General features: G+C 38.0%; 1 protein-coding gene across 3 annotated transcripts in view; it reads right to left on the bottom strand.

The window, feature by feature from the left end:
- The window catches only part of WAPL (WAPL cohesin release factor), a 67,512-nt gene that overhangs the window by 41,874 nt on the left and 1,342 nt on the right, over nucleotides 1-24,296 (bottom strand). For all 3 annotated transcript variants that reach the window (XM_014940365.1, XM_014940362.1, XM_014940364.1), the window contains exons 2-3: nucleotides 20,855-21,375; nucleotides 2,159-3,208 (exon numbers count right to left, since the gene is read on the bottom strand). In XM_014940365.1, the coding sequence (XP_014795851.1) occupies nucleotides 2,159-3,208; nucleotides 20,855-21,375 (1,571 nt within the window). The remainder of the gene's footprint in view (nucleotides 1-2,158; nucleotides 3,209-20,854; nucleotides 21,376-24,296) is intronic.

Raw genomic sequence — 24,296 nt, 5'->3', positions numbered from 1 at the left:
GAGATCATTTGCCTGTCTCAGCTAAAATTGTAAAGGTGTTCAAAGACCAACTAAAAGGCGACACCACAGTGAATTTCCTGGGGAAAAACAACCCAGTTTTGTTTTAGTGCCCGAGGATAATTCCGCAGAAGATCTTGAAGTCCAAACAGGACTCTGCCTTTGAGGACTCTGGTGTACTCTTAATCGGGTAAATATTTTTAGCCAGTTAAGGTGATTCAGGTTTTGATGAGATACAAAGAAAGAAAAAAAATAGGGCAAGTTTGCTCATCAGAAACGAACTAGTGCTAGATGCTGATATACAATGCTAGTAAGTAACCAAATCAGTATTATGGCAATAAGACTGTAAGAGAAAGTATCGAATCTCTTGAAAAACTGACCATCCCATAAAACATTCTTTATGCACAGAACGTCAAAATAAGTCTTAGGAATTTCTGGAGCTGGAATTCAGAGAAGCAATCTGGCATCTCACCTGTCAGCCTGGCACAAGAACATTGGGTTTTTATCTATGGATTTAGTGGAGGCCCTGAGAGGTACCTCTTACCCGAGAAGCACATTAAGAAGCTAACAAAACACAAGTTTCCATCTACTTGTGCCACGGCAATCTCTTAGGAAAGCATTTCAGAGAAATAATCTGCGATACCTCTGAGTATAATGGCCTCCTTGGTGAACGTAGCGCTGAATGCAAACTGGAGATATTTTGAGACTCCAGAGGACAGCAGCTGAAAGGATTACTTGATGGGTCAGCATTTCAGCTGCATTAACTGTACAAGCAATTTTTTCCCCTTGGAATAAATGGCTGAACAAAGACTCGTCAGAGAAGGGGACTCAGATGGAGTATTTCATAAGCAGCCCTTTAAGTTAAATCCATTTTCCAACGAGGCTGGAATGCAAGTGTCTCACCATGATTAAATTTTATGAAAACAAATCAAGGGGTTTTTTTGTTTGAAAACACAATCTTCCCATACAACATCGGTATCAATTTGACCTTTTTAGAATTTACAGAGAAACTTAGCAGTTACATGTAGCTTTGATTAAAAGGCTTACAGACAATTCTGGTTTTAGAGACCACTATAATTAGAACAGAGAAATGAACATTTTTTATGAAAACTTATTTCTGGATTGTATTAGCAAAAGCTATCGGTAGGAAAAACCAGCTTCTCCAACATTTGCAAGGCTAGACTTGAGTCCTCCCTTCTTCCCACCACAATGAAACACATCTTGCCAAAGCCTTAAAAACATAACAATTTCAGTGAATGGATAAAAACTTCTCATGCTTTATGCTCCAAAAAAAGAGAACTAAAAAGTTCCCTATAACAGCAGCAGTGTTTTGAAACACTTATTCCAACATGCATGATTCCTTGGCATTAGACTTCTTCAAAAAGAAACCTTTCACCAAACACATTCCTTCTTCACCAACACACCTCAACCTTGACCAAAGTCATTACCTGGGACCCAGATGACCACCAAGCAAGTCTAATTTTTTAAAGGCACTCAAACACCAGAACTTGCTCAGCAAGTTCTGTGTGAACAGTTTTACTCATACATATATGTGTGTGTGCATGTATACACATACATGTACCACCTATGCAGAAGATGGAGATATCTGAAAATTGGAAGCAAAAGCAGAAATACTTCAATATGCAGAGGCACACCCAAAGCCAGCCATTCCGACTGGCACTTCATCCGTCCCCACAGCCTTTCCCTCAAGCTGTGCATTGTCAGATAACACGGAACTTGAGAAAGGCCCAAAGTGTTTACAAATGTGTTCAAAAGTACAAAAAGGAAAGAGATACTTCACATCTCTAAGAGCTACTGAAATTCCTGCAATCAGGTCTGTAATTCAGGTTGATGTGGAGCTTCTGTGGGAAGACACGTGCCTTCCAGGCATAGGTACTGTAAGCTCCAGTTTTGGTGTAACACACCAAAAGGGGAAGAATTTTGTGCTCAAAAAGATAAAAACTCTACCCCTGGCAAAAGATGAAGGGTATAAAACATACTTCAAGACAGCTATGAAACACCAGGCAGGACCACAGCATAAATAAGCAAATTTAACTTTCACATTTCCAGATCAGTAGTACTGTTAAAAAAACTTCTAACAAAATACAAAGGTCAACTGAATTTAAATGTTAAGCATGCATTCCAGAAGAGTTCTGCTTACCTGCATTAGTACTGAGCTGGTTATCCTGGGAACAGTTTTCGTTGCTCTCAGAGGTTGACTGTAGAGAAGAAGATGGTGCAGTTCTATTTCGTTTTTTGTTGGCTTTCCTTTCCGCTACCTGCCACTCTTCATCTTCATCCTCGCTTTCACTCAAGTCATCAAACCCAAAGTACTTGATTTTATAATTGGAACTCCCAGAACTTCTAGAGGCGCCTTCATCTCCCCCTCCCTCATCTTGATCATCGAACCCAAAAAATTCTAATTTGACATCCTTTTTGGATTTGGTATTGCTTGGTCGAAACCTGGTTGTAGTTTTTGTAGTAGCAATGTCTGCTTTTTTTCTTAAACGTCCAGCTTCTCCCAAGTCAGTAGGGGCTGCTGTGGTAAATTCATCGATTCGTTCCATGGTATCCTGTATAGTAACATTACAAACTGACAAGCAAGATGGATGTAGAACAGTGTAGTCTCTAGTCCGTCCAACAGTCCCTCTAAAACTGGTCCCACTACTTAAAGGAACTTTTCTTGCTGGGTTCAGACCATCATTATTTGACTCATTGTTTGCTTTGGATAAAGACTGACTAGTGCCATCCATTAGCTTGTCAAAATTTGTTGCCCCCTGCGATTTTGCTTTGTTGGATCTACAATATGTCCTACAGTTGCTTGGCCTAGGAATAGTTTGCACAAGTTCTTCACTAATGGCTTCCTTTGGATTTTCAGCATCTTCTTTATCACACTCCTCATCCTTGTTCTTCATCTCTGAGAGATGTTCATTGTCAAAATCTAATAGATACTCTCCAGTTCTGGTGTCTTCAGTTTCATCCTCCCATTCATACAAGTGAGTTCTTAATGGCCCCTTCGTCTGAGATGTTTCTGATGGAGAGTCTGCTGGTTTTCCAATGTGAGAGTCCCAAGAATCAGGCACGACCTTGGCTTCAATGTTGTATCCTGAAGTGTCTGTAGTTTCAGCATTAGTTTTGTTACTGTCTTCAGCATTCTCATAGATGAAATGACTGTTCTTCTCATTATCTTGATTCAAATTCTGTATTTTATCTACAAGAAAAGATAAATTTATTACTAAAAACATTAGAAAAAAAAAATCATCCTTGCAGCAACTTTGAGAAGTCATAATTGAACACTGAATATTTACTGTTATATGACAAAAAACATTAGAGATCCTTATCCTCCCGGTTGATACTTTTTATGCCTTCCAGTTTAAAATTTTTGCTATAATAAAACTTTTTCACCATTTCTAGCAAAAATCTACACTAAATTGAAATAAACGTCACTTTGAAACCATGTCCATCATAAAAAAAGAATAGCAAACTCTAAATACAACCACTTATTTTGTCTATGCAACCTACACAAAACCGGAAAAGTCTGCAGAGAAACTTCTAGTGAAGTCAATCACCATTCAGTGTTTCACACACAAGTGACTTACAGCAAATAAAGAGTGATTATAAAGCATTTTCTAAGAAAAATTTTCCTTCCTGTGCATAGGTTATAAAACTATTGTATTTTATTCTCACGTAAACATACCCCTCCAATCCTTTTTTACATCAAGCAACTACACTAGTGTTTCAAATGAAAATTCTGCAATATAGATTTTAGTGTCTGATTTACTTCAGATGCCCTAATTTAAGTACTTCACTTTGGCACAAAACTTGAAGAGGTAATATCATTGCAAACAAAAAACATGTACAAATCAGTGAATTAGCTAAGTTTGCATATATTCATTTTTTGTATTACAAGATGCATTATAGTGACCAGCCAGGAAACGGGCAGGTTACAGCTGCTCCTGCAGATGTTCTTGGTCAAAGAACTAGACAGTAGTAAGGAAACAGTAGAAATGAAAATCAGCATGTGCCACAACCTACCGATCAAGTTTAGTAAATTTCCTGAAAATTATCCTGTAACTCACTACCTAACACAGTAACCGAAGAGCTACTGAAACCAGTGAAAGTAATTCACTAACATATCTGTATTAAAAATGCCATTCCCTGTTACAAACTGTATCATAAGTTTTGATGAATGTACCCTGAACAGATCAGCACATAACTTCAGCAACTCTTATTTTGCTGCTTCAAATTAAAACGGTTGGACTTCCAGAAAAAAATACAGAAAAGACAATTGTCATCACCATTTTAAGTTAAATCACTTCTGAAATGCAGGTTTTTACAATGAAATTCTACAGCTCTGAAGAGCAGTGGCTGCCAAAAATTAGTCTTTCCCTTCTCCAATCCATAGCCATAGTTGCACCTTATGCTGCCAAAGAGAACAAATTCCACCCTAAGAAATCCTTTTTTCTAAGATTTGTTTCCAGCCAACCAGCATCCACACAGTAGTGACGCCAGGAGAGGGGGTACCAAGTCTTCTACCTGTTGTCCTCTGCACTGGTAGGGAAACAATTCATCCCCTTTGGTTTCCCTGAACACCAGCAAAACCTGAGAGGATTTAGTAGCAGAGTTTCATTTACGCTGCATCTACCATCCTCTGTTGTTCCACCTCACACACACACACAAAGATACCCAGAAATACAAGTGTGTTATTTCCTGGAAACAAGATGAGCAGAAATTTCTTTGAAATTTCAGAGACAGTACAACCAAACCCAGGAACCAAGGTGTCTACCGTTACTATCGGCGCTTGCTGTGCCGGCTGCATGGCCAGGGGAAGGGAGATAAGAAGCCTGACTAGAATGCAGAGGACCCTGACGCATGGAAGAGTAGCACACAATGAGATAAACTGGTGAAACAGAAGCAACTGGGACAAGTTAAAAAAAAAATATCCTAGAAGAGAACACGCTTAGAAGATAGAGGCACAGAATGGTACAGAATAAAAGAGGCTCCACTGGCAGAATGCAACCCCTAAGGTTCAAATTTGTTACGCAGCAAAGGCTTCCAGAACTCAACAGAATCATAGAATGGTTCGGGTTAGAAGGCACCCTAAAGATCACCAAGTTCCAAGTTCTCTAGCACTACTCCTGACTGCATTAAACTTCATCAACTACCAGTCACCCAAGTTACAGACATCTCATAGCATTGCCCAAAAGGTTTCAACCTTCCAGATGAGGAAAGTGAGTATCGGTTCTCTTCCAGAGACTGCTGTTTCTTCCATTTCAAATTAAACCAGCATCATCTAAATGTCATCCTTGCACATACGGGTTATAGAAGAAATCTAAGGTGCAAGCAGAAAATTCTAGTAAAACAAATGACTACCAAGTCAAGCTTTGCAGGAAATCGGTTTAAATCCTAGCTGAAATTCTTCAGGCAGACAGGACAATTAATATCTCATGAACTGAATCTAAGTTTTCTGGGAGTCCAGCTGAGGTCTGTCATAGAAGTTTACATACTCAGCTAGAAATAAAAAAAAAACTCTTCATAGAATATATTAAATGCAAAACTAAATTCAATTTGTACCCCCAAGCAGAAAAGATGATCAACACATCAAGCCTGGAAAACAGACCAAAGAGGCCAAAGATTTATAAAAATACATATAGCTCATACACATCAGTGGCCTTAACAGAAAAATAATGGGAAAAATTACCAAGAAAGCTGTCTCTGAAGAAACGTTAATGAAGTATTCTGAGAAAGGTGGGGTGGGGTTTTTTTGTGTTTGGTTGGGGTTTTTGTTTGTTTGGGGGGTTTTTGGTTTTGTTTTACACTTTGCTATGAGCACATCACAAAAACAATGACTACTCTGTAACACACGCTTTTCACGTATGTTCTCTTAAAATTCTAGATTTTAATACACAAAAAGCAAAGATATTCAGGGTGTGCGTATTTAAGTCTTTTACTCAAGATGACTTCATCTAAAACATGCTTCCTGAATTCTTCTGTTCATTCATCAGCTGGGAAGCAGCGTTTAGCAGTTGAAACCACTTGACTTTTTCAGTCCCTGGTGAGGAAGTCACCCTGTCAGTAACCAAGACCTAAAGCCATCATCTGCCAGGCCTTTGTAGGAAAGATGATCCTCAGGACACATCAACCACAGTTCTATTTATTTTTTAAGAAGTTTCTCTAACATGCATTAGATATTTCACCAAACAGATTGCTAAATTCACTCTTAATGAAAATACTAATTTTGATGATCTGGTTACATACATTGAAAAATTATTCTACAAATTGTTCTAGAATATTTTAGAACGTGCTAAAATTAGCCCAATACTCGAAGGACTCGGAGCGAGCAACACAGTCCCATCTAGTTGGTTATGACCTATTAAGGGAACAAAACTTTCTATTCTCTTATTGCAGCAGCCTCATTTGGCAAAACTGAAGCGTCAGTCGAGAGATGCATCATGACAACAACAACCCTTCCTCCCATCTATTTTCTCCATTTTTCTCTATGTGCTACACTGAGGTTGTTACATTTTTTCTTCCCAGAATGGCTGTTACTGACATTTCCAATTTCACACTTTCCCAGAGCCTGCCTGCTCTTTTCCTCCTGCTCACTCCCAAGTACAATCCTGAAGAAACTGAGCTATTCATTCCTCAATGCCAGTCTCCACCACCAAAACTGCACAGGTACTTCAAGGCATTAGTACACCTGCAGATGAGTAACGCTTGATCAGACTGGGTTAAGGCAGTACCACCACACATCTAGTCCTTCCAGCCTTGAATTCCTTCTTTCTCTTCATCTGTAAATGTGAGTAAAATCACTTTCTCCCATCAGCTCCTCTGACTAGTAAATAACAAATCCATCCCATCCCAATCAACCACTTTCACTGATGCTTGGTTTACTACATTTCCAATGAATGATCTTAAAAGCTAAACATTCATCATAATAACTCCTTCTGTACCCAGAGTAGGACTGCTGTTGCCTTTATCTAAGCTATGTATTAAGTACATGCATAACCAACTTAAAATTTTGAGCTGTCTCTGAAGAGACTCCACAAGTATCAACAAAATGTTACATCTCATTTTCCACTCTCAGCTAGTAATTTAATACAGCATACAAAGTTAGTCTTAAACAGCAAAAAAAGTGGCAGTTGTCCTGCACTGAACCACTTTGCGTCCATCAGACACCAAAATTTTAAAACCACCCAGTGCTTCAAAAGTCTTAGTAACTGCAGCAGGGAGGTTTTTCCATCTCCAGTAATAAGCAAGGCTGATGGAACATGAAACCAGTAAACCGTTCACTGTACAGCAGGGAGAAAGTCTGACTTTAAAACTGGATCATCATAACGCATCAGTGGAAAACAAAGCAGTGAGAGAGGAGTTAGGGCCTCCTCAAAGGACACTTTGTCAAGCCACTGAATTCATCTCATCAGTAGCTCAACAGTTGTCAGACTGAAGCTTCTACACCAGAAATTACGGCAAATCACTTGCTAATTGCCCAAAGGTGTACAACACCAGCAATTCTGATAAATACAGTAATTTTTAAAATCAAAGTTATCTGTAGTAACTACTGCAGCAGAAACTAGCATGACTGTAGGAAACATAACATGTAATTTTATTTACAGATACAGAAAGCACAGAGAATAATATGAGAAAATGAAGTCGTTTGGAATTATTAAATATTCTGTAGTTCAAAAGAGGCACGTAATTTCTCCTCCCAATTTTAACCACAATTAGACTCTTTTGGGGCTCAAATACCAGAATAACTCTCCCAAGGAATTTCAGATCAGCAACAGCATATAACTATATAATCCATCAGAGAGTCTTTCCCCTCCCCCTGGTAGTAGCACAATATTCCTAAGAACCGTAACGATCTTCAGTAGTAATCATGATTTGTTTTCTGTTTAAATCTCTATAACTTAATTACCAGAGTATGAGAACTCTTCTAAATGACTGGCAGGTCTAAATTAAACATTAACTGATAAAGACAGACCCACACATTTATACATACCTCTTGATTTTACGCTCTAGTTTGTCACCAGCAAGATAGGGATGTCATAATTATTGCTGATGAATTAAAAAAACAAAAGGGAAACTTCCACTCTTTCCCACCAAACACATTGAGATGCACACGGCCAAACTTCACAAAGCTCTATTTAAGTGATTATGATAATTATTGTCCCAATAACCATTAAGATGACCATTAGAGATGAAAATTCAAGTTCACACAGTTCAAGATATTCAATTTATATTAGGTAATAGTTTATACCCCCCTAAATACAATATGAAAGCAGTCAAACAATGGGAATGTAATTGAGTTCTCAAAAATCCCAATGCTTTTTCAATAACAAACCTTTGCTTTTTCAGTAATAAACCTTTAAACATTAAAGAAATGTGCATCTAGACTTATTGTATCATTTAGACTAGATGGATATAAAGAGAATATTCTCTTCATATCTTTTTAAAAAATACATATTTAATATAAGCACTCATTTACTAGATGGAACAAATACTATTCTATATTCCTAATAAAACAGAAAATACCTTGTGGCTACCATGAATAACCATAGTGGGATTACCTCTTGCCTTTTCATTTTTAATATTGTGTACAAAAGAAAGAATGCAATTCTAGACTTATTTAAGACTTGTTTTTTGTTTTTTTTTTAAAAAGAGAGAGAAATGTATTTCCTTTAGGTATAAGACACCTACATTCTTCAGTTGGACACTTCTGATAATTTTGACATTAAGATGTCTCGGATTTCAACTTTATGTTTTCATCAAGTATCTATAACACACCTCATCCTTATTTTAAAAGGTTTTTCTTCTTAAGAAACTAATGTCTACCTGAAAATGTGATCCCAAATAGCCCTCAGACACATTACTATTTCTTCATTGTACTATATGAGAAAAGGAAGGAATATCTATCTCCCCACCCACAAAACATTTAGTTCGATCACAGTAATAATAAGACACCATATAATTACAGGCTTGCTGAGATGTGAAATGTATAAAAAAAATTGCATGGCTTTCAGAAACTGCCAGAGTGAGAAGAATAACTTTTTTTTTTTAATTGTATGCCACCCATAAAGTGTTTTAAACTGAATGATACAAAGAAAACAAGTTAAGTTACTAGTTGAAGACAGAAAGACAACTTCTAATGAGCTTCTTACCTTCAATCTTTAGCTATATATTGCCTCAAAGAACAAAAAAAAGTGAAGGTCAAGAGTTTTTCCAGAGCAAAAGCCACACAAGACCAGTTGAGCAGGACCTCTGGTACTAATTCAAGATGCCTTCTAGCACAGGCAGTGAAAATAAAAAGGGGACTCTAAGGAATGCTCTATTCACCTGGCTCAAAAAACTTCACTTCTGGATTGATGATGAAATAAGAAGTTTCTAGAAGTACCAATGAAGAGACCATATGGTAGTTTATCTTCACAAGTGGCTAAGTGACTCCAGTTACTTTATATTGTAAACAAAATGGCAAAGAAACATAGAGACAAAGGCAGAAAGATTTCAAAAATGCAAAAATATGATTAATTCTAAACCTGACCTTTGAGTGTCCCCCACTGCTTGGAGTGGTGTGGAACACATTCATTACTTCTTCCTCACCTCTGGTAATGACAAGTACACATAATGGGAAGTCACTGGTACAAGCAACAGAGAGCTGTGACAGCCAGTGACCAACACCTTCTGTAAGTACAAGGCAGAAACAAGCGAGCATGATCCCAGGACCTAGAAATAAGCATCAAGAGACCAAGAGGAACAAGCAAAAACCAGCTGTATTACCCACAGCTGCAAAAGGCCAGCAGAGTCCAGAGTGGCCAGGAAAAAATGCCTAGCATGAAAAAGAATTAAATGAGTAATTAACACAGTTTTCCTAGTAGTGATTTTGAAAGGAGATACAGGTAGAGAACACTAGAAACTACCTGAAAGTACCTGGGGAGAAAAAAGTAAGTGTCTGGAGGAAGACAGGAGCTTAAGTGGTTGTACAAGTGGTCCCAGGAGTCTGAAGTGTTTTTCCAAGATTTGTTATACACCTTGCCAGAGTTGCTCTGTATGGTCAAACTAGAGCTCCTTATCTTCTTGCCTGGACAACTTCACAGATTTCTCAGAGAATTTTTTAGACAGCTCAAACTGGTATTTTCTCATATTGTCACTGATGACATACCAGGACATTTACAGTAAGGAAACTACATTGATACAATTGGCTGATCACCAAGTGTTGCACTTTTAGCATTTGGGTACGTGTTACAAGAACCATCCTTGTTCACCATAATGGAATTTACCATCACAATAATTCAGACTTGGTCAAAACCTGCTCCAGGCAGGGCCTAAAAGCAGTGAGCAGGTTAATGCAGAAAGGGGAGGCCATGAAAACAATTCTTATCATTTCTCACATGAAAAGGACAGAGCCTTCTTGCTTGAAGAGGAAACACCGAAGTTGGGAGAAAAGATAACACCCTCTCCATCAACTGCCAAAGCTCTAAGAGTTAACAATTTCATACCCTGATACAGCATACACCAAGATGGAATCCAAAACAAAGTGAAGGGAAAAAATCCTTTAGGAAACCAAACTTCTTGGCAAAAAAAATACAATAATCCAAATCAACCATCAAGAAATTTATCCTCTGGTCTAGTTCTCATTTCAATTTCATTTCCATTTAACTCACAAGACTAAGTTCCTTGGCTCTAAGTCTGAAGACACCATTTTCAGCTCCATAAAAATCAAATCATCATTAACAGTCTAACACCAATTGCCTGAAGTCAAACACTATATGCTTTTGTTAACAATTCAGTGATAGAGCGGCAAAACCTTATTTGCTATTTTTAAGTTACTTTTAAGAGCAGAGAGCAGCCTCTTAGGCTGTGAGAACTATGGCCCTTCATGCAAATTTCTATCCTGAACAGATTCGGGGCTCACAGAACAAACAAAACCCAACCCCTCCTCAACACCAACCTGTTGAGACTGGGCAGGAGATGGCACATGCTGCAGATCACGCGCGGCAACATGTGCTGGCTGGCCAATGGATCAGGGACCCAGCTACAACCGCCTCTCCCTTACCAGCACCCAGAGCAGAGGCAGGTAAGGGAACGGACAAATCAATTCAACTCACTTTTTCACGACACTTGAAATAGCTTGGTATCTTTGAAACCTCTCCTTACCACTTAAAGCTTGATCAAAACCGGTGAACAAGTAAAAATGTTGTTAGGAAATTGAAGGGGAAAAAAAAAGGACGGTCAATACTAACCTTGGTAAGCTAAGAAAACGTGCTATGATGTCAAAATATAGTCACATATGCAAAATAAATGCTTATTTCTTCTACACTTACGGAAGAGTTGCCAGTATTAAATGTTAGCCCTACTAACTTAACTCCAGGTTAGTTTTCTCTTATTTCTAGCATTTTTTCATGAATGCTAAACAAAGTATCTTCCAAGCTACAAAAAAAGACATATTGTCTTCTATAGCTTTTGTAGCATGAAACCTTGTGCTCCTTTCTTGCTGCGTAACTAGCTGTGGAAGCCTTCATTTTAATACCGAAAGCAGCCTGTTTGAATTATTATACACAGGAAACAGATCTACACACTAAAACTAGATTTCTTTAGTTATTAGCCACACAAATGCACAGAATTCATTGCAAATCTAGAGATAAAGCTAAAGTTAGTCAGAGGCAATTAAATCTTTAAAAAGGCAGGCAGGTGGCATGTGCCAACTTTATGTCCCTCTATTTCTTTTCAAATAGACACCTGACTACGAAGACAGACAGACATAAAAGCAAGAGAATGAAACATCAAGGAAAAGAAGGCAGTAAGATTTAAAAAAAATAAAAAAATAAGTGTATCCAGGGCCTTCAGATCCTTCCAGCTACTGAGAGCACAAATATTAACAGGCTACAGCTCATGAACAGACCACTGACACAGGATGTAGGAAACAGTTTGTTAAGCTCATTATGAGCTACAGCTCTGCCTGATGTTCCTGAACACTCGGAAACATTTATTACGGCTCCATTACACCATCACCAATGTTCCCAGCATAAAGCTACATCACTTTACAACTTGAAGCTGATGAAGCTAAAGGAAAAGACAAATCCTTACCAGGTGCTTCAATCACATTCCTCATTTCTGGGAGGACGGCCCAAAGGAGACAGAAAATGAGCAACTGCAGAGAAGCCATGCTTTTCTCCAAGTAAGAAAACTAATTTAATTACAGTTTCTGTCTCCTACTCTACATTGGAAATGAAATGGTGTGGTTGGTAAGGAGAAAAGGTTACAGTCTAAACTCCTTTGATCCATTTTCTGTCTATGATTGAACAGCTGGGAAACAGAAAAAAAGCTTATGGATATAAAATACACAATTCTAAGAAATGGGCAAAACTTACTTAGATCTGTCATTATCCATTGATACCCACAAGATCTCAAAAAGCAGTGCCTTTTAGCAGGCATAAACAGAAGATTAGAAGCCTAAGAGCCTCAGAAGATTACTCTCAAGACCAGTTTCATGGCTGACAATCACTAAAATAGCTAAAATTATAGAACCACCGCATCCATAGTTAAGATTACAAATTCTTCAGTAATTCTGGTTCTTTACTCTCACTGAATCAAAATGAGTTCCCAACCAGTCTGCATGCAGGTTGCATAGCTACTGCTTGCCTATTTGCAGATGTTTTAAGTGGTATCCTCTTTTGCAGAATTCCACAGAAACCCCTACAGTGATGAGATTTAATTTACTGCCATCACACAACTCTTTTCCTTAAGAACAATTTGCTTGTTTCCTTTCCAGCACCCTGAAAATCAAAATTTTAAGGCAATTTATATCAAAAGCTTGAATTTACTAAGATTATGTAAAAAACAAGTTCTCAATCATATTACATCATTTCAGTAAGAGCAGCTATTCTTCCAAACATATAGCTTGTGAGACAGAATATACCTTTCCTTCTCTCAAAGCACCTATATCCAGCCTTTCAGTTTGGCAACACAGTATTCAGCATCTCTAATAAACCATTATTTTTATACCATGAACCTAACAGATTTTCACATTTTCAGAACATCAACTGTTCTGCTGCTGCTGTTGGCACAACACCACACCACGCTGTGGCTCCAACCTCTGAAAGGCTGAACCCTCACCCCCACGTTACCGCTTCTCACCCTCCATCCTTGTCTAAGCTGCAAGAAGTAATTCCCTGCAGACTTTTTTCCACTGGGAAAACATGCTACCAGCAGTTGTTCTAAAAGGTTATCTTACGCTGGTGCAAAAATGGTACCTCCTGCTAGCCAGTGTACAGTTTTTTAAAAATAATCCTTGTATTTCAATGGAAATGGAAGCCTTCTGCAGGGGTGCAGGCTGAAGGGCCACCTTCCTGCTTGTACAGAAAATACTCGCAGAGCTAACCACTTGCCTTTATCTCAGGCACAATTTTCAATGGTATGGAAAGATGTTCTTTTCTGAAGTAACAATCTAGTTTTTCCCCTCTTCTTCTACTTCTTCAGCTAGCAGCCATTGGATATTCTGCCTGATTTTTCATCAGATCACTGCTCTTAAGGTACCTTAAGTCACTGCCAATCTCAGTGCCACCTTCATTCCAACCCCTACACACGTACCCGGCCAAACCCCGCATAGCGCCGTGTTCAGCACAGCTGCCTTCTCCACAAACATTTGGGGGAAAAGCACCAAACCTCAAAATTACTCCTTCATTACTGAAGGCATTTCCACTTCCAATCAAAATATAGCCAAAATTTAACCTAGGTTGCTTGTCATCAGCTATATCCAGACTCTTAATTTTTATCAAATTAAAGCCCTGTAACTTCCCTTGCCCTTCAACTCTTTTTGTTTTCCCAAGTAAGTACTTTTGTCCAAGTTGCACCTATATGTCTTGGACCTCATCTTTCACAGCTGGAATAACTCTCATTCCTCCTTTACTCTTTTTTCTAATCTTGCTTAAAACTCTTCTATGACATTCTGAAAACCTCATTTAAAGTCTGGTTTCCTTTTGGTAAATATATACCTACAAGACAAACATGACTTTTTTAAACATTGCCTCACATCTTTATCTATCCACATTCATAACAATATAAATTATAATGTGATTCTACAGACCCTGATATTATGTAAAAACCCAACACGCCGTGCAGCATGTTATCAATGCCCATACCCAACTTGAATGCCAAGTCCACAAGTCTCTCAAAGTACAAACTGCAGTTTTAGGTAACCAATGCTAAAACCCCTTCCTACAGAAAGAAAACCATTTTTTGTTTTCCAGCAAAAAACTGAGCTTTGAAGACCTCTACAACACCGCAAGTGAGACTAATTGGTTGGAAATCTAAGAATAAAATGGTCCTGAAGAGACAAGAAATTGTGCGACATCAAATCCAATGGTCATAATCGCTGCTACACTGTAATACAAGAGTTGCTGGGGCCTCAACCAGCCGTATCATGTGTTCCCCTCTGATGGAAAGTCCAGTGGAACAGGACATTCTTCCTCACTGGTAGCTCAGAAGGGCATCATTTGCTCAGAGCAGCAGGAGAAAGCCAAAGCAGGAAGCTAACTACTGCTCTCTTGCAGGGAAAACAAGACAAAGTGTCACGGGCAACACAAGGGGCTGGCACATGACAAAAAAGCTTGTTTTCACCAACTTGTGTAGTGTGAGCTCTTATAAAAAAATGTATTAAAGCATATTATAGCACAGCAGCACTAATAACTGTCAAAACAAACACATCCTTAGGCTAAGTCAGTCTGAATTCAGACACTAGTCATAAATATGTTGAAACCCTTTACTAAACACAGTGGCAGCTTCCTAAAAGAAAATATGAGCTAAGTTTGAACTTTAAAAACATCTTCCATAGAGGTAATAAGACCTTGGCAGTTTAAACCCGAAATGGCTTCCTCACCAACTGTTTTCTGCTCTCCTGCATGCTTCAGCCCACTTAGGAGGTACACACAGTAACAGGCTTTTTCCTTCTACAAGCATTGACCAATGATTTTGAACACAAAGTTATTTCAACTTTTTAAGTGTGAAAGAAGCAGCAGTCCAATGTTTGGCTTTTTAAAGAACTAACTGTTCATTGTACAAGTCCATGAACAAAGAATGATTTTAAAAGTATGGGATCCAAAAAAGGAATTGAGAATCTCGCCTTGTTTGGGAAAGGGGAGTTACAGATTGGGGGAAAAAAGTTTCATGTGCTCTGTCCACAGCCATAGTGTGCATTTCCCTGCCATTAGGAAAAACATGTTTCCTTCCTAAATACAAGGTTCTTCCCTGTATTGCTATTTTAACAAAATTTAAACAGAATTTCAGTCCTTTCAGACTTTTTTTTTTTTAAATATCAAGAAAATAAAAAAACCCACAACCAAATCTTCAAAGAAGTATCAGACCAAAAAACATTGAGAAAAATCATCACACTAGTTTGAACTTGGGCTAGCAACACAGCAAGAAAATTCTGCATGTACAAGATGTCTTAAAAAACTGGGACACATAACAAAAACAATTGAGGAAGAGAGGACTTGCAGCTATCTATATACCCATCTAAACAAACCTCCTAACACTGAAATTCTACTGGCATACATATTTTCTGATAGACGTTTCCCCTTCCCTGCTATCAGTTTCTTAATGCTTTGAGCCAGCCAGAGCACAGCTGCAGTTCTTTTTAATCATGGTTGCCGCCAGCTGTCTCCTAAGACCGCCAAATGCTCAGACCTCATTTGCTTTACCCCAACTTTTTGCTCCATTTTTGGACAGAAAACGACTAAACTGAAATTCTTCCTCAAGAGGTAAATAAATTGCACTCAACAACTCTGCAGAGAAAGAAAGATAAGATTTCTCAGACCTAACTATGATCTTAAACGTCCATGTCACCCTTAAACACAAAATAGAAGCTCTAAAGCAATTTGAAAGGAATACCCTGGCAAAACTTGTCAAACGTAATTAGGTAACAAACTTGCATTTCAGAAGTTGAACCTTAACTCTAAAGATAGGGCTCCCTCACCCACATAATCAGGCTGCAGAGGCTTTGCAGACACATTCACCAGGGCACTATCAGGAGAGTTCCTCAGGAACAGACCCCAGGGCTTGAACTCTTTTCTCTTCAGGGCAACTATTTTTTGCAAATGACTATTCACTCAGTATGGTCTCAAGCTACTAAACACAACTAGATTCTGTCTACTGGGTCATGAAATGGCAAAGCACAGTTGTATCCCTTCACTCATGCACTGCACAAGCACAAATTAACAAGAAGGATTACATTTGTCATTTTGATTTGCTACTGATACGTGCATGTGCCTCGAGTGACAAAGGAGGGCATTAAGAACTACCTACAAGCACAGAACTGAAGAGCACACAACAGGCAAACGTTTCCTTACAGCACCATGAGCAAAACTACTTCCAGATCAAAGACTTGTTCGAATACCAGTACATAGTAACAAATGACAAGATGATTAGCTATTTTAATAATCACTGTAATGTAGGGAAAAAATAATAAAACCCCCTTTAAATGCAATAATTTGTCCTTTCAATCTTAAAAAGCCTCAAAGGGCACTGCTAAGACAATAACCACAAGATCTGTACTCAGCACCACAACACAGCAGAAAGGGACACAACTCCTACATCACCCCATATTCTGAAAAGACATTTTGAGCCATTCTATTTTCTATTTCTCCACAGCAAGCAAAATACATTTCAAGAAATAAACTCATAGGCTTTAAAACAAATCAGACTTAATCCATGTCCAATTAAAACACTTCTCAGTTAAATGTGTCATTAAATATCTAATATTTTAACTTAGAATTCACATAAATAAGTTGTATTATTCCACAGTCCACGAACAGGAATATGAGGTGCACAAAGATGAGAGATGTCATCCAACTACTTGAAACGTGCCTTCTCTGATGAACAACATCAACACCTTGGACTAGACCCTCCAAACCCCTGAGTGATGGAGCTCAGCTGGGTGGCACACAAGCCAAGGACACCCAGTGACCAACACATCCAGAGCCCAAACCACACTCGCACACAACAACGCCAGAAGTAGCATTACCCTACACTGAACTAGCTGAAGCAGAGAAAGTAGTTATCCAATCCACGCACTAATATGATTATGAAATGCCACACATCTTTTAAAATTCATCAAGCTTTACTTTTCATCTAAAAAAAGAAAAAAATCATACTATGTTAATTTCAACACACAAGCTAATATAAATATTCTATGAACAAAGTTATTTGAACATTTTTTTTTTAATAGCACCTCACAAGTTGCTCTGCAAGGCTGTAAGTGTTTTATACTAAAGCTTGTGTGCAGGTAAATTTAGTGCCAAATCCTATTTGGGATTATGCCTTACAGAGTAAACCTAACAATTCAAAAAACAAACAAAAACACACTAAGGTGTTTCAGAAATTGCTCTGTGGGTTTCCCCCTTATCCTACCGTAAGAATCCCTCGTGAAAACGTTTCCCTTCCTTAAGTACTAAGTTGTTGCATTTTTGCTTTATATGAATTACCAGGATAATATTTTTCCAATGACATGACTGACTTGCTGGCTACCAAATCCTCCTGCCTTAACAAAAATGACCTAACAATAACTATTAATACTGAATACTCTTCTGGTGTTTCTAATTTACCTGAACTCCTACTATCTGTAAATTACCTGTTACGTACAAGATTACTCATGAACATTCTTCAACAGTATTAAGTCTTGATCAAGCAACATTAGGGCAAGATTATGAGAAGCTTTCCACATTAAGAGCTTCTCAAAGCCTTTAAAATGAGATTGTTACAAGCACTAGCTGAAGGCTATTAAAAAAAAAAACAACACCAAAAAAAAAGAGACCAGTAAGTCACATTGCTTTATAGAAAAGATATAAATCTTACACTGTTACACCATTGCACAACTATTAAAATGACCCAAAAAATGGACTGCTTTTTAATACCAAACATCAGTTAAAATTAACTGACATTGCATCACCTTCATTTTAATGTCCACAAACAAATGGAAATTGAGGCAGGATAATACAGTCAGAGCAAAATGGGGAGGCTGAAGTGTAGCTCCCAGCCAGCCCATAGCCATATTAAAGCCAGTTTCAACCTTATTCTAATGCTTAACCTTATTTCACCTGCATTAAGAATTAAGATACAACGATGGCACATGCTGTTAGGAAGTTTTGAAACCCTAATTCAGGCACTGCCTAGTCAGTATCAGGGCAAGGACTAGCAAATTGCACTTAAAATAAATTAACAAGCACTTTCATGAACATCAGTACCAATATAGCCTAGTTTCCTTTACCTAGAGATACACCGCTGTATGTGGGTTAAGGTTGAGCTCACATTGCAGTGTCTCTCACACTGGGAATATCAATATTCTTCTATCTGCTTGCCTTTTTTCCCCTTTCTTCCCTCTTCAGGAATAGTAGATGTTGCCATCTCAAGGATCTATAAACCCTTTGAGCAATTTGGTTGAACCTGGTGGAGTTCAAGAGTCACCAGGAAGGGTAAAATGATTCTGGGGAGGGTGAGGACATGTAAACAGCAGAAGTACACACACTATACCTTAGGAGACCACGCAACAAGAAACATCCTTTTTATTCTGACTCAGTTTTTGCCCCCCAAGTTCCCTCTTCCCCTACACCCTACCCCCAAATAAATAAAATTAACTCTCTCCAGTTCTAAAAGACAGCCTTATAGCACTTAATATAACAAAGAACCCTTTGAAGTACCTGCATTTACACGCATTTACACTGGCTCACTGTACCACTATCTCCAGTTGCTCAATGTTCTGAGTGACGTACACAGAGACAATTTTTATTTATTTTGGATCAGTCTACACACAAGCATAATAGCTGCCTAAACCATCCCAGTTTCATTTACATTAACTGTCCAAAATAAACACTATCACCAAAACTACAGCCTTGGTTTCCTTACCCTTATTTAAACACCTTCTTAAGATGTTTTGCAAAGACTCATTTCTCAGTTGAATTTAATTTCTGAAGAAAGCTAGGAAATGGGGCTTTATCTTCATTTGACTGAGTGTAAACAGAATATAATAGATTCTGAAAGAACAGTATCATCAGATCAAGATCCACCTTATTCTTCACTACTGGCTGAGTTGCAGTCAGTAACAAATACTTCAGGAAAGTATGCAAAACCAGAATTCCTTCAGTAGCTGTTGTTTAATTAGCCTTCCCCTCTGCATCCAGACCACCATCACCCAACAGCCACTGGTGGGCTTCTCCAACAAGATTCATCAGCTTCCTTTGTTTTAAAGCTGTAAATACTTATGCTATACATAGTATTGTTCTAGAATTTAAATAAGCACCAAATTAAAAAGTGTTTCTGTGCTAAATATTGCATTTTATTATTTTCCACAATTCTGGAACTAGGAAGCTCCAGTGAAACTGCTCAAGTCTGTTCCTCTTGGCCTTTCATGCACTAGGAATTTTCAGAGCTCTATCGCATTTTCTCCCTGTTGCTCTCACATTTTCTTTTCCAACCTAAGAAAATACTCTTCTGACAAAGCTTTTCTACGTGGAAACAATTTCACTGTAAAATCTGCTCTGCTACAGTCTCTCATTAACAACCAAGGAAACTCATTACCATTTCTTCTTGTAAATATTGGGGGATGAATCTATTCAACCTCTTATTAAAACTATATTCAAACTTAACAAAACATAAATTGTATTTCCAGACTGAAGGTGGATTACTTACAGATAAATAAACTGCAGAAAACCATGTGAAAATGGGAAATATTTCAGCAGCAAAAATAAGACTAACATCAAAAGACAACTACACGTCCCATTAATGTCTGTCAAACTACAGTTCAAAACATTTCTTGTGTTTTCTTGTATTGTATCACTAATCAAATTATCTTGCAAATAACTGAGCTACGCGTATCTTCCACTATTTAGTACCTTCTTCTCCACTGTATTACAACTGAAGAAGCCCACTCTAATTTCTGATCCTAGGGTTAACTACATCTGAGAATTCAAAGTTACGTAAGCTCTTCTCATTAAAGTTGATTATGATAACCCAGAGCAAGTCAGTAGGTGTCATCTTCATCCAGGTTCATCTAATGGGATCTTCTGCCCAATTTTAGAAGCCGCAATTTAATCAGCCCATTATAAGAAAACTTCTAATGACATATAATAACGTCTGATTTTGTCTAAGAATGACTTAAACAAAATTACAGCGATGTTCAACTCCATGGGGTTTGTGAATTCCCTCTCAGAAGTATTAAGGTATCTTTCAAACACTTCAGAGCCTGAAAACAGCCCCTAAAAGAAGTCTGACAGAATTGTTTCATAGGTCTGAAGCTTTTTGTATACATATTGATAAAGGTTTGCTAATTAGAAAAAAATAAAATATATATACCTTTGTGTAACTGAAGTAAAGAAAATTACTTTTTCCACCCAAATAATTAAATATAGCAGCTGTATCTGCACCTGCACGGTAGTAACCATGTACCCACACTAAATTAAAGCCAGAAACTTAAGAACAAAGCATTCTATTATTAACAACTCAGCACTCTTCAAAATATTACATGTTAAAAAGAACCCACAAATCCACTGAGCTCAGAACAAATTTTAGAAAAAGAATGTTATTACTCTATCCTTTTCAAGGTGGACCCAGGTACTACATTGAATCTAAAGCACTGTATCTCAATTTGCAGACGTAAGGATAAGAGTGCCAAGGATCTCAGACCAATGTGTAAAATGCAGAATGCTTCCTGGTGTTTTTAAATAGCAAATTACAATTTTTTACCATTAAGAATTAATTGCCCCACAGTTTTATTAGAACACTTAACCAATCCCTGAAAGCATGAAGTCTTAATACAGATTAGTAAAAATCAGAGGATAACAGAAGTATTTGGCCAACTGAGCAAACACACCTGCAGATACAAGTTTAGCAGTGCTGCCTTTGCATTCTCCATCTTCCACACTTTTGCTTGTGCTCTTTTCTTTTAAGAGAGGAACAGTATTGTCAAAAGATGTGCACTTGCTGGATGCAACGTTTTCTCCACTGTCTGGCTGATTAATTTTGCTGTTAGCTTCAAGTAGAGGAGTGAAGTCCTCAGGCTGAGTAGCTTCACCGGGTTCCAGCTGAGAGCTTTTAGCCTGTGACACATTCTTTGAAGACACAGGAAGAGATTCTTCATCGCTGTCAAATCCAAATGGATCCTCTGTTACCTCATCTTCAACTTTGGGTTTTTTAGGAACTTCGGAAATATCTGGTTTGACACTAGGCCTCTTCTGTCCTAATTTGGCCATGAAGGTGGTTTCTCCCCATTTTGTACTAAGGGTGGTCCGTTTGTTGGAAAATACTTCATCGAACTTGGAACTGCCGTTTCCCCCTTTCCGGCTGTAGGTCTTTCCAAATCGGGATGTCATTTTGGCTCCTGTTTCATATTCTCTGTTGGAAAAGAAAGAAAAAAATATAAACTCACCAAATTTTTAGTACAAACGATTGTACTTCCATCCTTTATTGGGCCTACAAGCATGTACATTTCATACAAGCAACAGATATATCATCTGCTTCTTTCTATAGACTAACTCATTTACATGTGAATGTCATTATGTCAAAAGTTTGTACAATAAGTAATGTATCTACCAACATAACGAAAAAACTTAGCTACTTGCAGATTTATACAACAATGGCACAATGGATCTTTAAGAAAAATCTGCTATGAATATGTTATTTTTGGCATTGCTTTGCTCTAATTTTGTATTTTCAAGTATAGATGGCACCGCTTTCATGAAACATCAACAGAAAGCTAAACAATATTTTCACCACATCTGAGCATGCAGCTCTCTGCTAGAGTCCAATAACACAGTATAGCTTTAAAAAGACTCTTTATAGTTCAATTAAAAAAAAAATAAGTTGCTATAGATATTTTAAATACTAACATCACAAATAATGATGACAACTTCACCCCATGTTCTTCTCGCACGCTCAGACTTACTTCACAAGCATATTATTTGGTAACACGATGTGGTTTATGCCATCTGCACAGTCATGGTCAACACTGGTTCACAGCAATGGCCCATCAGCAAATCTGATTGATCAAGGGGCAGGAACAAAGAGACACTTCCCAATCCATTTCTAAGAACATGGAGGCCATCTTACGCAGACCAGCATAAACCATAACTCTCTCCTGGCTGTTACAACTGTAGCCTGATTGACAGTTTGGTGTCTCAGAAGAATAAAGTTTAAATATAAATAGATTAAACAGGAACACATTTAAACACTTCCCCGCTTGTTCTATTCTTACTTTTGTTTAACTCAAGAAGGAAGACAGACCACTTGGTTTCTTTTTCCCAAAACAAATACTTCAACTACTGGACAAATGACAATATAAAAACTAAACAATCATATCTGGTGTGTAAAACAGCATTTCTTTCTTTTTTTTTTTTGTTTGGCCCAAACATGAATAGGAAATTGGAATTCTTTATAGTCAGTCTGAATCTAATCAAGTCCATCTTTCGCGCTGAAATTACTCTCATACTGGAGAAAATTCTGTTAAAAGGCGGGAGGGGCACTTATTTAAGCTACAGAATCCAGGAAATTCAACTTTAAAAATGTCAACTGCTTTCCTATATAGTGATGTGTATTAAAAATAATCTTTAGTATACTTACTGCATGATCTATTTGTTCAAAACAACTGTTTTTATTATTATTCCCAAGAATATGTGATATACTGTCTTTCTTCCATCTTTTACTTTCCATCTTGACACTCAGAGTTTCTCAACCTGAAGTGCCAGACGAGCTTCTGTCAAAATCACCAGACTGGTTTCCAGAAACGTCATTCTACCACTTTGCTCTGGCAAGACTGTCTCACTCAGTCTCCCTTTATCAGACCAGGCCAACCTGCACTTATCACATGAACTGAGCAATTAACTGGTCATTTACGCTTGAGCAAATTTTAAGTGAATTAAAAGTATCTAATTTGAACTTCAGAAGTTTACCAGACAGATGGTGTTGCAACGCAGAAGAGATACAGGAACAACCACTTTGGGAAACACTCTTCTCCTCAGCAGTTTAACAGATGGATGGTAAAGCATGTGCTTATCTACCAACCAGAATTCTGCTTAAACACCATTCTGCAGAAGACTGCTTCTGCTGGCTCCTAGTAATGCTACTCTTTAACCCCATCTCCATCCTCTTGCCTTCCTCCCCCAGTATCATCAGTCTACTCTGTGCTGCTCCAAACATCGTTGCCAGAATACTTTTTCTTTTTTGCTCCCCTGTAAGCAGCTCTAATTTCCTATTTTCCATCCAAGAGCAAAACTAAAACTTCCTCAAATGCCTTCAAAAATGAATAGCAAAACAAATCAAACTTAGTAGTTTTATTTTGCTGATGCTTGAAAATACTTATAACAGTAACCAAAAATATTTTATACCAGAAAGGCCAGTTTTTAGAGCTATAGAAACTAAAGTGAAGTATTTATTAACAACTCGGTTTCTCTACAACTCCTACAGAAAAAAGAAGTGAAACAACTTCAATGACCACTAGCACATTTTCCTCCCCTAAAACTGACTCAAATAAGTATTTCCAACACTACATTTCCTGCATCTGCAAAAATAATGACAGACTTAAATTATGACTTGTGGCTTGCAGTTTTAGAGAGAAGATTCCTGTAGTCACAAGGACTTCATTTTCAGAAAGTAGAGCTCCTCAATCTACATTTTCCTAAGTTTAAAAAAATTAAGATCATCTCAATCAGGAGTTTTGAATCAAAATATCAAAACTCAAATAAATACTCAATATGATGTAAACAGGCTGAAGGACGAGTATCAGGAAAATATAAAAACACTACGCTATAAACTGGTAGTTTATATTAGGCTGAGAATGAAGACAAGGAAATACAGATGAACCACCTTACACGAGAACATCAGCACAACAGGATTTTTATTCTTTACTTGCAATCTTCCCTTATTTGTCACTCAAAGTGAAATAAAAAACTTGGCCAATTTCACTTTGTTTCCACTCCCTGCCTCTCTCTCCTGCATTGTGCTGCAATATTTGGAGCGGTGCAAGAAACGTAAACACGAGCAAAAACCCCGAAACATAATTCTCCCGCATTTCCCGAAGCGAACTCGGCAGATCAGCTGGACGTAAAAAACCCGATTAATTCCCCAGAAAGCTCATCAGCCATCCCGACTCACGGCTCCTCTCTACACCATCCCTCTTACATAATCAAAGGAAAGAAAAATAGGTTAAATGCAGGGAGGCAGAAGAAGCTGATGAAATCCCACGGTGACAGTTTCTTTTTTCCCCCCTCCCCCGACGGCGGCGGCGGGGAGGTGGGGGGGGAGGGGGGTGCTAGCGGAAC

The sequence above is a fragment of the Calidris pugnax genome, unplaced genomic scaffold (genome assembly GCF_001431845.1).
Source record: "Calidris pugnax isolate Ruff unplaced genomic scaffold, ASM143184v1 scaffold39, whole genome shotgun sequence".
In the NCBI taxonomy this organism is placed as follows: domain Eukaryota; kingdom Metazoa; phylum Chordata; class Aves; order Charadriiformes; family Scolopacidae; genus Calidris; species Calidris pugnax.
This window is presented reverse-complemented; position numbering and strand designations above follow the sequence as displayed.